Source organism: Trachypithecus francoisi, unplaced genomic scaffold (assembly GCF_009764315.1).
Source record: "Trachypithecus francoisi isolate TF-2019V2 unplaced genomic scaffold, Tfra_2.0 Lachesis_group4, whole genome shotgun sequence".
Lineage (NCBI taxonomy): Eukaryota > Metazoa > Chordata > Mammalia > Primates > Cercopithecidae > Trachypithecus > Trachypithecus francoisi.
The window spans coordinates 115,519,208-115,537,673 of record NW_022681469.1 but is presented as its reverse complement, the minus strand read 5'-3'; the positions used below and the strand labels follow the sequence as shown (position 1 = coordinate 115,537,673).

Below are 18,466 nucleotides of genomic sequence, written 5' to 3'. Positions count from 1 at the left end.
CCTGAGCTCGGGCGATCTGCCTGCCTCAACTTCCCAAAGTGCTGGGATTACAGGCATGAGCCACCACACCCAGCCAGTATCTTGTCCTGGGATGAGGAATGGTTACATAATTTGCAAGACCTGCAGCAAAATGAAAATGCAGGACCCCTTGCTCAAAACCAGAAAGAAGCTGGGCATGGTGGCTCATGTCTGTAATCCCAGTGCTTTGGGAGGCTGAGGCGGGAAGGTCATTTGAAGCCAGGAGTTCAAGATCAGCCTGGACAACATAGGGGAGAACCTGTCTCTACAAAAAATAAAAAACTTTAGTGGGGCATAGTGGTGTGTATCTGTAGTTCCAGCTACTCAGGAGGCTGAGACAAGGCAAGGATAATTTGAGCCCAGGAATTTCAGGCTCCAGTGAGCTATGATCAAGTCACTGCACTTCAATCTGGGTGACAGAATGAGACCTTGTCTCAAAAAAAAAAAAAAGCAACAAAGCTTTTTGTTTTCTACAATTTCTCAACCTGTCATGGTATTCTTTTATTTGATATTTAATGTTGCACTCCCTTGGCCATGGGGACCCACTTTCAAAACATAAATTCATGCTTGAACCCAGGAGGCAGGGGTTGCAGTGAGCTGTGATCATGCCACTGCACTCCAGCCTGGGTGACACAGCAAGACTCTGTCTCAGGGAAACAAAAATTATTAAGAATTTCAAGGCTGGCACAGTGGCTCATTTCTGTAATCTCAGTACTTTGGGAAGCCAAGGTAGGCAGATTGCTTGAGCATAGGAGTTCCGGAGCTGCCTGGGCAATATGGCAAAAACTTATTTCTACAAAAAGTAAAAGAATTAGCCGGGTGTGGTGGCACGCACCTGTAGTCCCAGCTACTCTAGGGTGCTGAGGTGGGAGAATTGCTTGAGCTTGGGAGGCAGAGGTTGCAGTGAGCTGAGATCGTGCCACTGCACTCCAGCCTGGGCGACAGAGTGGGAGAGTGGAACCCTGTCTCAAAAAAAAAAAAAAAAAAAAGAAAGAAAAGAAAAGAAAAAGAAAAAAAATTCAACGTAACAGTCTCAGAGCATTAAACCCCAAGCATAGCGCCCCTTTTTGAGCATGGGGCCCTGTAAGACTCCAACAATGGTTACACACATTAGATGACTGGCCCTGCCTGGAACATCCTCCAGGATCTCCCCGCCCCCTTTCTCTTTTAGACGGAGTCTCGCACTGTCATCCAGGGTAGAGTACGGTGGCATGATCTCGGCTCACGAAAACCTCTGACTCCCAGGTTCAAGCGATTCTCCTGCCTCAGCCTCCCTAGTAGCTAGGATTACAGGCGCCTGCCACCACGCCCAGCTAATTTTTTTTTTTTTTTGTATTTTCAGTAGAGACGGGGTTTCTACCAGGTTGGCCAGGCTGGCCTTGAACTCCTGACCTTGTGATCTGCCCTCCTTGGCCTCCCAAAGTGCTGAGATTACAGGTGTGAGCCACTGCACCTGGCCAGGATCCCCGTTGACCAGTCTTTGTCCATTGAGGATGGAGACATTGAAGTGTAAGCTACCAGAGGCAGGAAATTCTAAGTGCTGGCACCGTGTACCTTTAATCACAGCTTCAGGAGGCTGTGGTCCTGACAGCTCTTCAAGACACTGGGAAGTAAACGCCTCTTGGTCTAAGGCTTGGGATGCCACAGGGCTCTGGTTTTCAGGATGTAACTGTCCCCTCCTTAGCCCCCTAAGCTTGACTTCTTAGGTTCTCAGAACCCCGAATTAGGATCAGAAACCTCCTGAGCTATTTGCTTCCCTGACATACAGTCCAGACAAGTGTTCCAAAGCACTTTCTCAACTCTTCTTCACTTTGTCCATTGCTCCTTGTGGTAGGCAGAATAATGATCTGGACAAAAATGTCCACGTCCTAATCCCCGAAACCTGTGAATGAAGTCCCAAAAACGGACATTGCAGATGTGATCTTGAGATGGGTGAATTAAGGATCTTTTTGTTTGTTTGTTTCCTTACTTATGGGAAATTTTTAATTTGAATTCAGCTTCCAGAGTAGCTGGGACTGCAGATGTGAGCTACTATGCCCAGCTAAGTTTTTGTTTTGTAGAGATAGAGTCTCCCTATGTGGTCCAGGCTGTAGTACGGTGCTGCAATCATAGCTTATTGCAGCCTCAAACACCTGGGTTCAAGAGATCCTCCCATCTCAGCCTCCTGAGTAGCTGCAACTGCAAGTGTGAGCCACCATGCCTGGCTAATTAAAAAAAAAAAAAATGCCAGGCAAAGTGGCTCATGCCTGTAATCCCAGCACTTTGGGAGGCCGAGGCGGGCCTGAGGTCAGGAATTTGAGATCAGCCTGGCCAACATGGTGAAACCCTCTCTACTAATTATACAAAAATAAGTCAGGGGTGGTGGTACACATCTCTATTCCTAGCTACCAGGGAGGCTGAGACAGGAGAATTGCTTGAACCCAGGAGGTGGAGGTTGCAGTGAGCCGAGATTGCACCACTGTACTCCAGCCTGGGCGACAGAACAAGACTTTGTCTCAAAAAAAAAAAAAAATTTTTTTAGAGATGGGGTCTTGCTATATTGTCCAGGCTAGTGTTGAACTTCTGGCCTCCAGCTCTTCTCCTGCTCTGGCCTCTCAAAGCACTGGGATTACAGGCGGGAGTCCCTGCCCCCAGTCCTTCAGAAAGCCTTCTTGACCACACCAGTAACAAGGTCTTTTCTTTCTTTTTTTTTTTTTTTTTTGAGACTGAGTCTCGCTCTGTCACCCGGGCTGGAGTACAGTGGCCGGATCTCAGCTCACTGCAAGCTCCGCCTCCCCGGTTTACGCCATTCTCCTGCCTCAGTCTCCCGAGTAGCTGGGACTACAGGCGCCCGCCACCTCGCCCGGCTAGTTTTTTATATTTTTTAGTAGAGAGGGGTTTCACCGTGTTAGCCAGGATGGTCTCGATCTCCTGACCTCGTGATCCGCCCGTCTCGGCCTCCCAAAGTGCTGGGATTACAGGCTTGAGCCACCGCGCCCGGCCACAAGGTCTTTTCACAAGTACTCACAAAACCATTAACCTATGTGGCACCTCAAATGCGTTTTGGGGACCTGGGCGCATCCAGGCTGGTGTGAATGGATATCTTCCATACACATGTAATTTAGCACAGAGGGTTCCTGGGCTATGGCAAGAGCTGTCCCCAGATTCCTGGACATAAATGGCACACCCATTCTCCATGCAGTATCAGGGCCACACCCCACTGCAGCCAGCTCTGGGTGTGAGAGGGAGAAGACTCCCAGGGTAGGGGAGCAGGTCCCAATGCCCCTAAACTAAAGCTGGAACAACTGATCACCTTCCAGTGCTCTGACAGCCTGAGTCTTAATAATATTATCTTGCCGATCTTTGTTCCCAGTCAACCATCTGCCCAGAGTCACTCGTTCTCCCTCCTTCTTTTTATTTTTTTGTAGAAACAGGGTCTTGCTATGTTGTCCAGGCTGGTCTTGAACCCCTGGGCTCAGGCAATCCTCCCATCTTGGCCTCTCAAAGCACTGGGATTACAGATGTGAGCCACTGACCCTGGCCACTCTCCCTCTTCCTCTGTTCCTCCTCACCCTGCACCTGAAGGAAGGCAAGTGAGCTGGAAGCCTGCCTTTTGTAAATCTTATTCTTTTCCTGTACCCTAGTTTTTTTGTTTTTTTGTTTTTGTTTTTATTTTTGTTTTTTTGCCTGGTTAAGGTGAGGTTATGTCAGGCAATACTATTTCCCCCATATTGGTAGGGACTTTGGTGTTTCTCATCCATGTGAGTTGAAGTCTTCTTTTTCTTAGATGGAATCTTGCTCTGTTGCCCAAGCTGGAGTGCAATGGCACAATCTCGGCTCACTGCAGCCTTCACCTCTCAGATTCAAACGATTCTCTTACCTCAGCCTCCTGAGTAGCTGGGATTACAGGCGCCCACCACCATGTCCGACTAATTTTTGTATTTTTAGAGACAAGATTTCACCATGTTGGGTATATTTTTTGTATTTTTAGAGACAAGATTTCACCATGTTGGCTAGGCTGGTCTCGAACTCCTGGCCTCAAGTGATCCACCCGCCTCGGCCCTGCAAAGTGCTGGGATTACAGGCTTGAGCCACTGCGCCCGGCCCAGAGAGTTGAAGTCTTTTTTTTTTTTTTTTTGAGAGGGAGTCTTGCTCTGTCACCCGGGCTGGAGTGCAGTGGCCGGATCTCAGCTCACTGCAAGCTCCGCCTCCCGGGTTATGCCATTCACCTGCCTCAGCCTCCGGAGTAGCTGAGACTACAGGCGCCTGCCACCTCGCCCGGCTAGTTTTTTGTATTTTTAGTAGAGACGGGGTTTCACCGTGTTAGCCAGGATGGTCTCGATCTCCTGACCTCGTGATCCGCCCGTCTCGGCCTCCCAAAGTGCTGGGATTACAGGCTTGAGCCACCGCGCCCGGCCGGGAGTTGAAGTCTTAAAGGACAGACAAAGGAAAACAGATATAGGATCCAAAAGGCAGAAAAGGATTCTAGGGGTTGTAAACACCCAGGTAACCCTGGCGAGAGGCTTTGTTGCCTCCAGATGGTGGGACAGGAGTTCCGTGGCAGGCAGGATTAGGTGGTATTTTCGTTCACTTCTTTTTAGGTTAGGTACATTGGCTTAGGGACAGGATCCTATTCCAGGGCTGAAGAGGATCTTGAGAATCAACTTGCCCAACGCCCTCATTTTGTAGGTAGAATCTGCAGCTCAGAGAAATTAAATGATTTGCTCATGGACACACTTTTTCGACGCAAGCACCGGGAGTGACCCAAGTCTTCTAAATCCTCGCTGGGCCTCATCACCGCCCCAAGTGCCCAGGTCCCCTGGGAACAGGGGTGGGAGGAACTAGAGGATGTCTGAGTACCAAAAAAGAAGTGGGAAGACAGGGGCAAGTACCCTACATTTCTGATTTACATTTTTAAAATGTATTTTATTCAGCTTGGAAAACAAGTACAAATCCCTGGGTGTTTTTTGTGGGGGAGGAGGGGGGAGTAGGCAGGAAAGAGAAGAGGGTAGGAGGCAAGGCAAGGTATGAGCATCACAGTGGCTGCCTTAAGACCCTGCCCAGGGAGGGTGAGGTGGGGTAGGCTGGGGGTTGAGCAGGGAGCTCAGGTCCGGAGGAACACCATGGTGAGGAGGCCTGGAGGGGGGACAAAGAAAGAACAGGGTCTCATGGGCAGCCCTGGGACTCTGTTAGCGCTCCTCCCGTCCCTTCTCCCTTTTTCCTGGGTCCTGGGTCCCCAGCCACTACTGTCCTCACCCAAGACGTAGGCGGCCACCAACTTTTGTCCCAGGGAGACGTGCAGGACTTGAGGCAGCTGGCTGCTGAGTTCGTCCTGGAGTGGGAGCAGCAGGAAGGCCACGGAGACAATCCCCGTCAGCAAGAAGAGGAGGAAGGAGCTGGTGGCCAGTTGCTGGCAGGGGTCTGAGAAACAAGATTCGTCAGATGCTGCAGTCCCCACTCCTGCCCAGCCCAGGTCTTCCAGGGAGAAGCCTGAACAAGGAAGATGTATCTACTTTTTTTTTTTTTTTTTAATTATCTTTTATTCTTTGTAGAGATGGAGTCTCATTACATTGCCCAGGCTGGTCTGGAACTCTTGGCTTCAAGTGATCCTCCTGCCTCAGCCTCCTGAGTAGCTGGGACTATGGGTTCATGCTACCATGCCTGGCTAATTTTTCAGTTGCTTGTAGAGGGTCTTGCTATGTTGCCCAAGCTGATCTTGAACTCCTGGCTTCAAGCAATCTTCCCACCACCTCAGCCTCCCAAAGCACTGGGATAATAGGTGTGAGCCACCACACCCTGTATCTACATTTTTTTTTTTTTTGAGACGGAGTCTCGCTCTGTTGCACCCAGGCTGGAGTGCAGCCACACAATCCTGACTCACTGCAGCCTCTGCCTCCTAGGTTCAAGTGATTCTCCTGCCTCAGCCTCCTGAGTAGATGGGATTACAGGTGCAAGCCACCATGCCCAGCTAATTTTTTGTGTGTTTTTAGTAGAGACGGGGTTCCACTATGTTGGCCAGGCTGGTCTCAAACTGCTGGCCTCAGGTCATCAGCCCATCTCAGCCTCCGAAAGCAGTGGGATTATAGGCGTGAGCCACCATGCCCTGTATCTACTTTTTACTGCCCTCCAAGGGGACACTGCAAGTGTCCACTTCTTCCTAGAGCCTCTGTCCCCACCACTACGAGAAACTCTCTCCTCTAGTCCCTTAGCATTCATTTTCTCTCTTCTGTGGACCTGACAGGCAGGGACCTCTCTTGATCTCAAACCCAGTACACAAGTTGGTACAAGGTTAATTGCTCAATACAGGTTTCTTATTGAACTGAACTGAGCTACCACACGATAGGAAGTACTGTGGTTACAGTCAAGGAAGAACTTTTTCCTCTAAGTAGAAGTCAGAAACTGGGGAAGCTGTAAATCTTTTTCCCCCTCACCTGATATAAAATCTCAACTCAGAGGAATGTTTCCACCAAAAGACAAAAGACTGAACCAGGAAACTTATTCTTCAAATCCAGTTTATCTCATCTCTAGGGAGGTGCTAGTTCCTGCCTCCCTACAGAACTCAAGATCCCCGTCTCCCAACTCACGTTCCTGGAAGTGTCTGGCCGTGGGTGGTGGTGTCCCCGCAGGAGGCCCTGGGTGAGGCGCTGGATCCGGCTGTCCCTGAAGCTCAAGGGGGTAGGCTGGGGCTCTCAGAACAGAGGTAATGTCCTTGCGTCCCACCACTCGGCCCTCAGCTCCTTCCTCAGACAGCTCAATGCGGAAGCGGTCCTGGACATCATAGTGGCTGGGAATGGGTGCCACATGGCGAATCACACTGGTCCCAAGGTAGGAGAGAAGCCCATTGGGGTGAAATGAGTGAGAGGCAGTAATCCTAGGAAATCTGAGCCTCCCCCCCAGAAGTCTCTCCTTTAGGGGCACAGACAGAGGGTAGGGCAAACAGGTTAAAGAGGGCAAGGTCTCAGACCTCAGACAACAGGTGGCAGCGACCTCTGGCTTCCATAAGCCTCCCCACCCTCCCAGCTCACTCACATGTCAATGCAAGACTGAGGCTTCACATATCCCTCTGCGTCAAACACCGTGTATTTGGCAGGTGCTGTGCACAGGACTGGGGGACAGAGACACACACAGACAAGCCCTGCCATGTGGGTCATTTGAGTCCCCTCTGCCTTCTGCCCCGGAGGCTGGACATGACTTTCCCAGTCCACCAAAGCTGGACGTCCAACCCCACCCATCCGACTCCTCCAGTCAACACAGCCCCCCAATGTCCGGCCACCAGCCCCCAGATCCCTTGCACGAGGCGCCGATCCCTTTACCTCGGAATCGAAGCGCAGTTCCTGTGGGGTTATAGAGGGTCAGCAGCTGTCGGGGTCCGCTCCGCTGGTCCGCCCTGAATACTAGATCCGGGGGAAAGACCAGAACCGGGACAACGGGTCCCAAGGGAGGAGGGGCGCCCCGGGACCCCCGCCCAGGGGGCCCTGGACCCACCAGCTCCTGGTCCTGGGGCGCCCCACGGCGCATGCAGGCTCTGGGCGGTCGGACATCCGAGGGCAGAGCTCAGGGGACAGGGCCTAGAGTCGAGAGCTGGGGGGCGTGAGGGGCGAAAGGGGACAAGATGAGCTCCCGGGGCAGGGCCTGGACTGACGCCGCCACCGCCTCGGAATCCCTCTAGATGGGACTCCCGCAGACCCAGGCCCAGGGCCCCCAAGACCTTCCCTCTTCCAGCTCTGCCCCAGGTTCCTTCGGACCCGCCAAGCCCCACCTCGACGGCCACGCCCACCCCGCTAAACCCGGCCCCTCGCAGCTCCCAACCCGGTCTTCTCCTCAGGCCCAGCTCGCGATCTCCATAAGCCCCGCCCCGCCGCTGGCCTCACCCCTTCCGGGCGTTCCCGGACGCCCGCCTCCTCTCTCTGGCCAGACTCCGCCCGCTGCAGCGGCCGCCCGCGGAGCTACCTGTGACGCTTCCTGCTTCCTGGGAGACCTGTGTTTGCGTCTCCGGCCCCTCCCTAAGCTCGGACATGGGCCCCGTCGGGCTTCTGCCTCAAAACGGCCGCTCGCGCTAGGATGCCCGCCTTGTGGTCAAAGCACCTGACAGCTTGTGGTCAGACTAATGATGCCATATTCCCAAGAGTCCTTTTGTATACTTCCGCCGTACGGCCTCTGTCATTGGCCAGGGCGTCTTTGTTTCTGCCGTAACTGTACCCCGATTGGTGTGCTGAAAGACCAAACAGAACGCCCTTCTTCTGTCGTCTGCGATTGGCTAGATTCCGGTGACGTAACAGTTTTACTGGCCGTGAAGTAACTCAGAGAACCGGGGACGGGGTTTCGAGTTGGGCTTTGTTTCTTCCTCCCTATTCTTGAGACGGTCCAAGTCAATCTCCCACCGGGAAGCCTTTTTCCTCTTCAATTCCAGGCTCCCTTAGAAGCCTCTGCAGGAACCAAGCCTGTTTTCTTTTTTGCTTTTTTTTTTTTTGAGACGAAGTCTCGCGCTGTCGCCCAGGCTAGAGTGCAATCTCGGCTCACTGCAACCATCGCCTCCAGGGTTCAAGCGATTCTCCTGTCTCAGCCTCCAGAGTAGCTAGGATTATAGGCGTGCGCCACCACGCCCGGGTAATTCTTTGTATTTTTAGTAGAGACGGGGTTTCACCATGTTGGTCAGGCTGGTCTCGAACTCCTGACCTCAGGCGATCCACTCGCCTCAGTCTCCCAAAGTGCTGCGATTACAGGCGTGAGCCACCGTGCCTGGCCTCTTTTTTGCTTTTATAGAGACAAGAGTTTCACTCTGTCGCCCAGGCTTGAGTGCAGTGGTGCGATCATTGCTCACTGCAGCCTCCAACTCCTGGGTTCAAGGGATTCTCCTGCCCCAGCCTCCGAGTAGGTGGGATTACAGGTGCGCACCACCACACCCGGCTAAGTTTTGTAATTTTTTGTAGAGACGATCTCGCTATGTTGTGCAGGCAGGTCTGGAACTCCTGGGCCCAAGCGATCCTCCCACTTAAGCCTCCCAAAGTGCATGAGAGCCACTGTCTCTCCCCCAGGCCCAAAGTCTGTTTTCTATGGGACTGGTTGGAGGCTCCTCCCATCTGGGACTCCAGCCTGAGTCTCACCTCCTGTTTCTCACCTTCCTGTAAGGGACGTGGGAAATCACTCACATTTGCATGGGGAATTAAGATTTGCTAATTTCAAACCCATGTTGTTCGAGTAATTATATATTTTAAAAAAGGATTTGCTAAACCTTCCACTTTAATTGCATCGAATCTTCAACTCCTTTTACAGCCTGGATAAGGTGAAGAATCTGGGTCTCTCGGGGCAACCAGTTAGCAGTGGAGCAAAGACAAAATTGGTCTTACCGGAAAGTCTCCTCTGAACATGTTATGTAGAATTCCCGTGTTCTCTTTTACATTTTCTTTTCTTTTCTTTTTTTTTTTTTTTTTTGAGACAGTCTTGCTCTGTCACCCCAGGCTGGAGGGCAGTGGTGCAATCATAGCTCCCTGCAGTCTCCACCTGCTTGGTTGGGCTCAACCAATCCTCCCGCCTCAGCCTTCTGAGTAGCTGGGACTACAGGCGCGCACCTCCACACGTGCCTAATTTCATTTGTTTTTTGTTTTTTTTTAAGAGCACTTACAGTGATACATGACCTCCTATTTTATTGTTTCTCCTCCAGTAGAATGTTCTTCCCTTTCCACAAGAGCAGGGACTTTGTTTAGTTTTCTGTTGGATCTTTAGCACTTATGACAGTGCCTGCTATTTGGAATGAACAAATGAATGAGTGACTAGGATGAACTTTGAGCAGAGATCTGACTGGATTTAGGAAGTGAGCCATGAGATATATCTATGGCAGAGAATTCTGGATAGAGGAAACAGCAAAGGCCTAAAACAGAAGTGTACTAGAAATGGGCAACAAGGCCTGGCGTGGTGGCTCATGCCTGTAATTCCAGCACTTTGGGAGGCCAAGGCAGGCAGATCACGAGGTCAGGAATTCAAGATCAGCCTGACCAACATAGTAAAACCCCATCTCTACTAAAAATACAAAATTAGCTGGGCGTGGTGGCACGTGCCTGTAGTCGCAGCTACTCAAGAGGCTGAGGCAGGAGAATCGCTTGAATTCGGGAGGTGGAGGTTGCAGTGAGCCAAGATAGCGCCACTGCACTCCAGCCTGGGCAACAGAGCGAGACTCCATCTCAAAAAAAAAAGGGCAACAAACTGTGAAGTTGCCAATGTGACTGGAACAGATGATACACAGGAGACAGTAGACATGAAGCTGTGAGGCAGGAGAGAGAATGCAGATGATATAGGGCCTTGAACCCTTGGTAAGACTTGGGAAGCTACGGGAAAGTTTTGAGTAAAGGAGGGACAAGGTGTGACACATCAGCCGGGCATGGTGGTTCATGCCTGCAATTCCAGCACTTTGGGAGGCCAAGGTTGGGTGAATCACCTGAGGTTGGGAGTTTGAGACCAGCCTTACCAACGTGGAGAAGCCCCATCTCTACTAAAAATACAAAATTAGCCAGGCATGGTGGTGGACCCCTGTAATTCCAGCTACTCGGGAGGCTGAGGCAGGCGAATCACTTGAACCCAGGAGGCAGAGTTTGCAGTGAACTGAGATTGCACCATTACATTCCAGCCTGGGCAACAAGAGCAAAACTCTGTCTCAAAAAAAAAAAAAAAGTGACGTATGTTCTTTTCTTTTTTATGTTATATTATTTTTTGAGATGGAGTGTCACTCTGTTGCGCAGGTTGGAGTGCAATGGCATGATCTCAGCTCACTGCAGTCTCCACCTCTTGATTTCAAGCAACTCTTTTGCCTCAGTCTCCCGAGTAACAGGTGCGGCAACCATGCCCAGCTAATTTTTTTGTATTTTTAGTAGAGACGGGCTTTCACCATGTTGGCCAGGCTGGTCTCAAACTCCTGACCTCAAGTGATCTGCCTGCCTTGGCCTCTCAAAGTACTGGGACTACAGGCGTGAGTCACCGCGCCCAGCCAAAACGTGACATATTTTCTTTTTACCTTTTTAGAGACAGAGTCTTACTCTGTTGCCTGGAGTACAGTGGATCATAGCTCACTGCAGCCTCAGAGTCCTGGGCTCAAGCACGCCTCCCACATCAGCCTCCTGAGTAGCTGGGACCACAGATGAGTACCATCACACCCAGCTAATTATTTTTTGTAAAGACAGAATCTGGCCATGTTGCCCAGGCTGATCTGAAACTTCTGACCTCAAGTGATCCTCCCACCTCAGCCTCTCAAAGTGCTTGGATTACAGGCATCAGCCACTGCACCTGGCCTGTGACTTACGTTCTTTTTTTTTTTTTTTTTGAGACAGGGTCTCACTGTGTTCCTCCAGGTGGAGTACAGTGGCATAGTCACAGCTCACTGCAGTCTTACCTCCCCGGATCAAGTGGTCCTTCCACTTCAACTTGAGTAGCTGGGACTACAGGTGTCCACCACCATGCCTGGCTAATTTTTGTATTTTTTTTGTGGAGAGGGGTTTTGCCATATTGCCCAGGCTGGTCTTAAACTGTTGGCTTCAGCAATCCTCCTGACTCAGCCTCCCATAGTGCTGGGACTACAGGTGTGAGCCACCACACCTGGTCACATTCTTAAAAGATTATTCTGTATAGTAAATATGTGTTGAATGAATGAATGAATGAAAAGAAATCCTCAAGCTGGACTCCAATACCATAAGCATGGAGATCTGACCCCTTCCTCAGTTAAGAAACATTTATTTGGATAAGAAAGAAGGCCTGAGGGCTAGGGGCCGGGGCTGGCCTGGGTCTCAGTCCTGGGACTCAGCAGCCCGCACAGGTTGGGAGGGGCACTTCCTCTTGCTTAGGTTGGTGAGGATCTGGTCCTGGTTGGGCCGATGGAGAACCACAAAGCTCTCTGGAGGAAGGATGGGGCCTCTGTTCTCTTCCACCTGGCCCATCAGCAGATAACTGACTCCTGGAAGAAGGAGGGAGGGAGGGGTTGAGATCTCTTATTCTTGAGACCTGTCAGCAGGTCTCAAGATTCCACACCTTGATCATTTCAGTGTGGCTTAGCTCACCCCATCACCATTTCTCCACATCTCTGTTACCTTTCTTCAAGGGGGGGCACTGCTTGCAAGGCACGTAAAACTTCAGGGAGGTGCCAGTGGGTGGAGAAGGCAGGTCCAGTCCTCCAGTTTTATAAGCACCAATAAGACTGACAGTGACAGCGAGGCCCTCCCCTGGCTCCCGAACCATGGACTTCACCGTTGCAGTCACCACTGTGGGAGAATGGGAGTGAGAGATGAGGAGATGGGAGGTTCCAGACAGCAGGACTGGAACCAGAAGCGGGAGGTGGTTCGAGGAGCTGGAATGGGGTTGGGGTGTTCTTACCCAGGCTGCTGGCACAGAAGTTGCTCTGCAAGGTGCCTGTCCGGCGGCACTGCTTTGGGCAGGTGACAGCAGGTGCATCTAGGAGGGAGGAGGGTGGAGGGTGACCTGCTCAGCAGGTAGGAGGGAGCATTGTCCCCATAACAGCCTCATTGACTTGAACTGTTCAGAGCTCTGTCCGGCTTCCGGTCCCAGCACCCAGTAAGGGTCATTGGCAGGAAGGAGGGACCAGTGACTATCAGATGAATCAATGAGTGAATGTAGCCAAGGAAGAACTTTTTTGTTTGTTTAAGATGGAGTTTTGCTCTGTTGCCCAGGCTGGAGTGCAGCAGCACAGTCAGGCTCACTGAAGCCTCGACCTTCCCAGCTCAAGCGATCCTCCCACTTCAGCCTCCCAAGTAGCTATGACCACATGCCTGGCTAATTTTTTTTTTTTTTTTTTTTTTTTTTGAGACAATCTCACTCTGTAACCCAAGCTGGAGTGCAGTGGCACAATCTCGGCTCATTACAATCTCCACCTCCCAGGTCAAGCGATTCTCCTGTCTCAGCCTCCCGAGTAGCTGGGATTACAGGTGTGCACCACCACACCTGGCTAATTTTTGTATTTTTAGTAGAGATGGGGTTTCGCCATGTTAGCCGGGGTGGTCTTGAACTCCTGACCTCAGGTGATCTGCCCGCCTTGGCCTCCCAAAGCGCTGGGATTACAGGCATGAGCCACCAGCCCAGCCTAATTTTTTTATTTTTGAAAAGACAGGGTCTTGCTATGTTGAACTCCTAGGCTTAAGTGATCCTCCTGCCTGGGCCTCCCAAAATGCTGGGATTACAGGTGTGAGCCACAGTGCAGGTCAGAACTTTTTGAAATGGCTCCCTTCAGTCTGTTTCCCCTTCCTCCCCCATCCCAGACTCACTGGGGGCTGAGGGAGTTTCCTCTGTTTTCTCCGGAGGTTGGGACTTGGGGGGCGGCTTGACTTTGGGCTCAGTTCCTGGTTTGGGGCTGGACCCTTGCCCTTCTTTGGCAGTGCCCCGCCGCAGGGTCTTGTAGGAGGCTGAGAAGCCGTCAGCGGTGACGCTGAGATCTGAGACGAACTGGACGAGGAGTTCATTCCCTTCAGAGGAGATGGAGCTGCGGGTGTCACCGAGCATTGGGAGAAGTGTCAGGGCGGGTGTGCACCACACTCGTCTCAGCCCCGTGACTTTTTTTTATTTTTTTTGAGATGGAGCCTCACTCTGCCACTTAGGCTGGAGTGCAGTGGCGCCATCTCAGCTCACTGCAAGCTCCGCCTCCCGGGTTCATGCCATTCTCCTGTCTCAAGCCTCCCGAGTAGCTGGGACTACAGGTGCCTGCCACCATGCCCGGCTAATTTTTTTGTATTTTTAGTAGAGACGGGTTTCACCATGTTGGCCAGGATGGTCTCGATCTCCTGACCTCGTGGTCCGCCCGCCTCAGCCTCCCAAAGTGCAGGGATTACAGGAGTGAGCCACCGCGCCCGCCCCCCCCCCCCCCCCCCCCCCCGTGGCCTTTTTTGTTTGTTTGTTTGAGACAGGGTCTCACTTTGTCTCCCAGGCTTGAGTGCAGTGGCTCCATCTCGGCTCACTGCAGCCTTGACTTTCTGGGTTCAAGTAATCCTCCTGCCTCAGCCCCCCAAGTTGCTGGGACTACAGGCACACCACCATGCCCAACTAATTATTTTGTATTTTTAGTACAGACAGGGTTGCGCCATGTTGCCCAGGCTGGTCTCGAACTCCTAAGCTCAGGTGATCCTCCAGCTTCGGCCTCTCAAAGTGCTATGATTACAGTCATGAGCCACTACGCCTGGTCCGGTGGCCTTTTAACTTCGTCCCGACTTCGCAGAGCCCCACTCGCCTCTCTATCCCCAGACTCCAGACCCAGGGCCAAATCTTCTTTTTGCCTGGCCTGGAACCTGCTCCCCTCGCTGGTTTGGAGCCCTGGGGTTCAGATCCCGTCCCTTTAGTTGAACCCCGCCCCTCCAAACAGCCGCTTGCGCGCGGTCCCCCCACTCTCTCACCCGGACTGGCCCAGGTCCCGCCCCTCACCCCGGGACTGCGTCGCCACAGAACTTCCCCAGCCTCCGGGAGTCGTCGCTCACGGCTCCGTTGAACACGCTGACCGAGTCGTAGCGGCAGTAGGTGTCTGGCTCCAGGTCAAATTTCTCGAAAGTCAGCGCGATGACCTGGTGGCGGGTGGAGGCGGGGGCTGCGCGGTGGGACACCCCTCGGCGCCTGCACCTCATCTACTGGATGCCTTCTGCAGCCCCTACTCCCACCTCCCGCGTCCCCTGGGCCCCCTCCTGAAGGCGTTCACACCACAGCACGCAGGACCACACACACCCATGGGACCCTGCAGGGGCGTCGGTCGTCGTCGTTGGCAAGGTCAAGTCCTGGCGCACTCACAAGTGACAGACCCGCTTGTTATACCAGGACCCTGGTACCTCACTCTCCTGAGACTTGTCTCAGTTGCAATTTTTACATTTTCGTTTGCGTGCATGCAGGGGTTGGGGCTGTTTTGGGGGCCCACCAGCGCAAGCGCAGTGCTCGGGACACAGCAGATGTTCAATAAATATTTGCTGGCTGCAAGCTGGAGGGCGCCGCCTGGGTCCCCTAGAGCAGCCCGGGGAGGAGGGTCGGTACCTGATCCGGAGGTGCGATGATGTGCCAGGTACAGCTGATGCCCGGGGGGTAATCAGACTCGGGCCAGTTGGGCGTGGTCAGGGTTCCCTGGGCCTTCTCCAGCCGCCCCCCGCAAAATTGGTGCTCTGGGGAGGGGAGAGAGGAGCGGGGGTGGGGGGCGGTGGAGACCCTCGGTCAGCTCGAGGAGAGCTCTAGGCTGGGAGCCCCGGCAGGCAGCTCGGATGTCTGGGGCTCAGGATGAGGGGACGAGAAGAAGGGGAGGTAAGACGGGGGCAGATTAGCAGAGAGCGGCCGGGAGGAGCGCAGCTCGGGGAAGTCTGGGGCCGCAGGGCGCACTGGCGGGCGGTGGAAGCGGGAGGAGGAACTGGCTGGACGCCCCCTTCTGGCCCCTCCCCGACCCGCGGCCGCACCGCGCCTCTTCCCCTAGGAGATCCCATCTCCCCGGCCCTGCAGCAGAGTCCCCTTTCAGGCTGGAGAGGGTGTCCTCGACTTGGGGCACAGCCCCTGAGGCCCCCTTTAGGGAGGTCCCCGCCTGAAACATTGCAAGGGAGACTTCTGCCGCCAGGAGGGGGTGATGGGACCGCAATCGGGAGCCCAGGGCTGAGTGTAGGGGGCCCCCCCGGGTCGGAGGAACCTAGTCCCCCCAGCCCTAGGGTGCCCCCTCGCGCCCGTCGGAGGGAGCCCGATTGCGGACGGGGGCGGGCAGTTACTCACCGTCCCAGTAACCCCAGGCCGCCCATTCCACCCGCGGGTCGGTGACCCATTTCCGCCTCGCGCCTGGGGGGGGCCCTGGAAGAGGGGATGGGTGGGTGCGGGAGGAGGGGAGAGAAGACGGGGAGGAGGGACTGAAGGGGCGGTTAGTGAGGAAAATTGGTCAGGGAGGTAAGGCGCCCTAGGCGCTGGGGCGCGGGGTGGGCGGGGCAGAGGTTAGGGCTGGGGGCCGGACTGCGCCCGGGGCGGGGCCTGGAGGGGGGGAAAGCGGAGGTGAGGGAGTTCTCACCAGTGCCCGAGGTGGCCCGCCCGCTGTACCAGAGCAGGAAGCCTCGTCCTCCTGTGCCCTCATCCGCCGTCATCCTCAGGGTCACCTGGTTGCCGGGGGCGGCTAGGGGCGCAGGCCGGAAGGTGCCGCAAAAGCGGCCGAGCCGCTGGCCAGAAGTCCCAGACCCAGCGAAGACCTCCAGAGCATCGTAGCGGCAGGCGGGGTGCAGCTCCAGGTCGAAGACTCGGAATGAGAGGGACACAGTCTGACCCTCGGGGACCTGATAGCGGGGACAGAGGCGGGGACCGACAGAGTCAGGCCCCACACAACCCAGCCAGAGGGCAACTCCACTGCCCCAAGCGTTTCTTGCAGAAACGGACCGAACGGGAAGAGGCCCCCATGCGGGTGTAGGGCAGAGGGGCTGGTCTCTGCAGCTCTGCTGGTGGCCTGTGCAGGGGACAAGAGCTGAGGCTTTGGAAGAGGAGGGAGGGCCGGGGACTGGAGAATGAGGATTTGCGGGAAGGGTTAAGAGGGTGCTTGTTACGGTGGGAATGATGCATTTAGTGACAGAGGGAAGACACTTGGAGCTGCCCCAGGTTGAGAAGGTGGTGCGGAGGACTGGGGGTGGGGGCCTGGGGGCGGTCCCTTTGCAGTCAGGCCTTTGCCTCTGAGACTTTGACAAGGGATAGTGCCCAGAGGGGCTTCTCACCGTTATGGTCCAGATGCACTCCTTATTAGGGGGGTAGAGGTTGGGGAACCCCTCACTTGCCACGTAACCTGATTCCCCCTTCACATCCCCTCCGCACAGGAACACGGGTCTGGAGAACAGAAAAGGGGTCAGGAAAGAGCAGGGACGGGTGGGACGGGGGAGCACTGGCAAGATGGGGATGAGGTGATGAGGATGAAACTCCAAGAAGGGAAGCTGGGGGATGAAATGGAAAGGCCTTGAGAGACCTGGGGCAGCTTCCACCAGCCAGGACAGGGCTGGGGTGTCCCAGACTCCCACAAAGATAAGGGAAAAGTGGGCCTGGCAACTCGACCATCCCTCCAACCCCCAGAGTCCCCACCCCCACCCCAACAGGAATTCCCGGAATCCTCCTCGGCCCCCCTTCCTGACTCCCCCCTCACTCTGCCTGGCAGTCCAGGGACAGGAGCCGCCTAACTACTTCCAGATGTGGACACAGCCACGAGGCGGTGGGGGGGAGGGGGTGGAGAGATGGAGGGAGCTGCAGTGGCGATGGCCCTCTGATTGAACCTGGAGGCCAGGCTCCCCGAGCTCCTCACCTTAGCCCTGCCCCTGTTCCAAACTGCTTTAGAATCTGACTCTCAAGTCTCCACTCGCTGGCCCCTCCTCCCTCTAAATCCCTCTCGAATTCCTTCCTGGAATCCAGCTACCAGGCAAGTTCAGGAGCTTGGCTCTCTCTTGGGTTCTATGGGGGGGCCAAGGATATGGGTGGGTGGGGAGACTTAAGAGACCAGAGGACGAAGGTGGGGGAATGGGAGCAGTGGTGGCCTGCAGGAGATCAAAGTCTTACAGCAGATGGGGAGGATTTGGGGGCCAGAGAAGGGTGAGGCGGTGGGAAATCTGGGGAGTGGTGTGTCAGCAAGGGAACCCAAAATATCCCCAGGCATAACGCCTCAGGAATCAGGGGTCTGAAGTTCACTGGAGCTGTCTGGAAGATGCCAAGAGACCTACCTGGTGTAGTTGGGGGTCTGGCCCTGGGCAAAAGGCAGCAGGGCCCAGGCAGTGAGGAGGGGCCCCAGGAGGGAGGCTGTGGCTGCAGGCAGCATGGCCCCGGGGAAAGAGGCAGAGGTCCTCAAGACAGAGGCAGCAGCTGAATTTTGCAGAGCAGCAGCAGCGGTGGCGGCAGCAGCAGGATAATCAGTGCCAGATGGGGCAGCCTCGGGTGTGTGGGCGTGGGGACTGGCCAGTGGGGCGGGCGGTGGGGAAGGCGGGACAGTGGTGTGTCCTGGGACCTCTCTAGGTCTAGGACACATAAATGTTGACCTAAGAAGGGGGAGGAGCAGTGAGGGGCAGAGGCCGTCTCCCAGGCCTCAAGTAACGTCATTGGGAACCCCACTCTGTCCACTGAGGGAGTATCTCCGGGACCTTCTGAGGACTCATTAGCCCCCATCCTCCCCTAGCCCCTGCTTCCTCAGCTTAGGAGCCCTCATTGCTTACTCCCTGCCTGACCACCCCTGCCAGCTCATTTTCCAGTTCTTTTTTTTTTTTTTTTTTGAGACAGTCTCATTCTGTGACCCAGGCTGGAGTGCAGTGGCGCGATCTCGGCTCACTGCAACCTTCGCCTCCCGAGTTCAAGCAATTTTTGTGCCTCAGCCTCCCAAGTAGCTGGGACTACAGGTGCATACCTCCACGCCTGGCTAATTTTTGTATTTTTAGTAGAGACAGGGTTTCAGCATGCTGTCCAGGCTGGTCTCGAACTCCTAGCCTCAGGTGATCCACCCACCTTGGCCTCCCAAGCTGATGGG

At 54.3% G+C, this 18,466-nt stretch overlaps 2 protein-coding genes across 7 annotated transcripts; both read right to left on the bottom strand.

Annotated features, from left to right (window-relative positions):
- Positions 1-4,899: 4,899 nt before the first annotated feature.
- Positions 4,900-8,138, bottom strand: MOSPD3 (motile sperm domain containing 3). Of its 5 annotated transcripts, none has more exons than XM_033192201.1 (6): positions 7,869-8,138; positions 7,311-7,578; positions 7,027-7,132; positions 6,582-6,811; positions 5,254-5,418; positions 4,900-5,133 (listed from the first exon to the last, which is right to left on the bottom strand). In XM_033192201.1, the coding sequence occupies exons 2-6, from the start codon at positions 7,513-7,515 to the stop codon at positions 5,102-5,104; spliced, it is 738 nt and encodes a 245-aa protein (XP_033048092.1). In that variant the 5' UTR covers positions 7,516-7,578; positions 7,869-8,138; the 3' UTR covers positions 4,900-5,101. The 5 variants fall into 5 exon arrangements, with proteins under 5 accessions (XP_033048092.1, XP_033048095.1, XP_033048093.1 ...); XM_033192204.1 differs by having other exon boundaries at positions 7,948-8,138; XM_033192202.1 differs by having other exon boundaries at positions 7,807-7,894.
- Positions 8,139-11,695: 3,557 nt separating this feature from the next.
- Positions 11,696-18,040, bottom strand: PCOLCE (procollagen C-endopeptidase enhancer). Of its 2 annotated transcripts, XM_033192199.1 has the most exons (10): positions 17,673-18,040; positions 16,686-16,794; positions 15,998-16,256; positions 15,712-15,786; positions 14,998-15,122; positions 14,404-14,540; positions 13,257-13,471; positions 12,352-12,429; positions 12,069-12,239; positions 11,696-11,935 (listed from the first exon to the last, which is right to left on the bottom strand). In XM_033192199.1, the coding sequence occupies exons 1-10, from the start codon at positions 17,972-17,974 to the stop codon at positions 11,769-11,771; spliced, it is 1,638 nt and encodes a 545-aa protein (XP_033048090.1). In that variant the 5' UTR covers positions 17,975-18,040; the 3' UTR covers positions 11,696-11,768. The 2 variants fall into 2 exon arrangements, with proteins under 2 accessions (XP_033048090.1, XP_033048091.1); XM_033192200.1 differs by lacking the exon at positions 15,712-15,786.
- Positions 18,041-18,466: the final 426 nt, after the last annotated feature.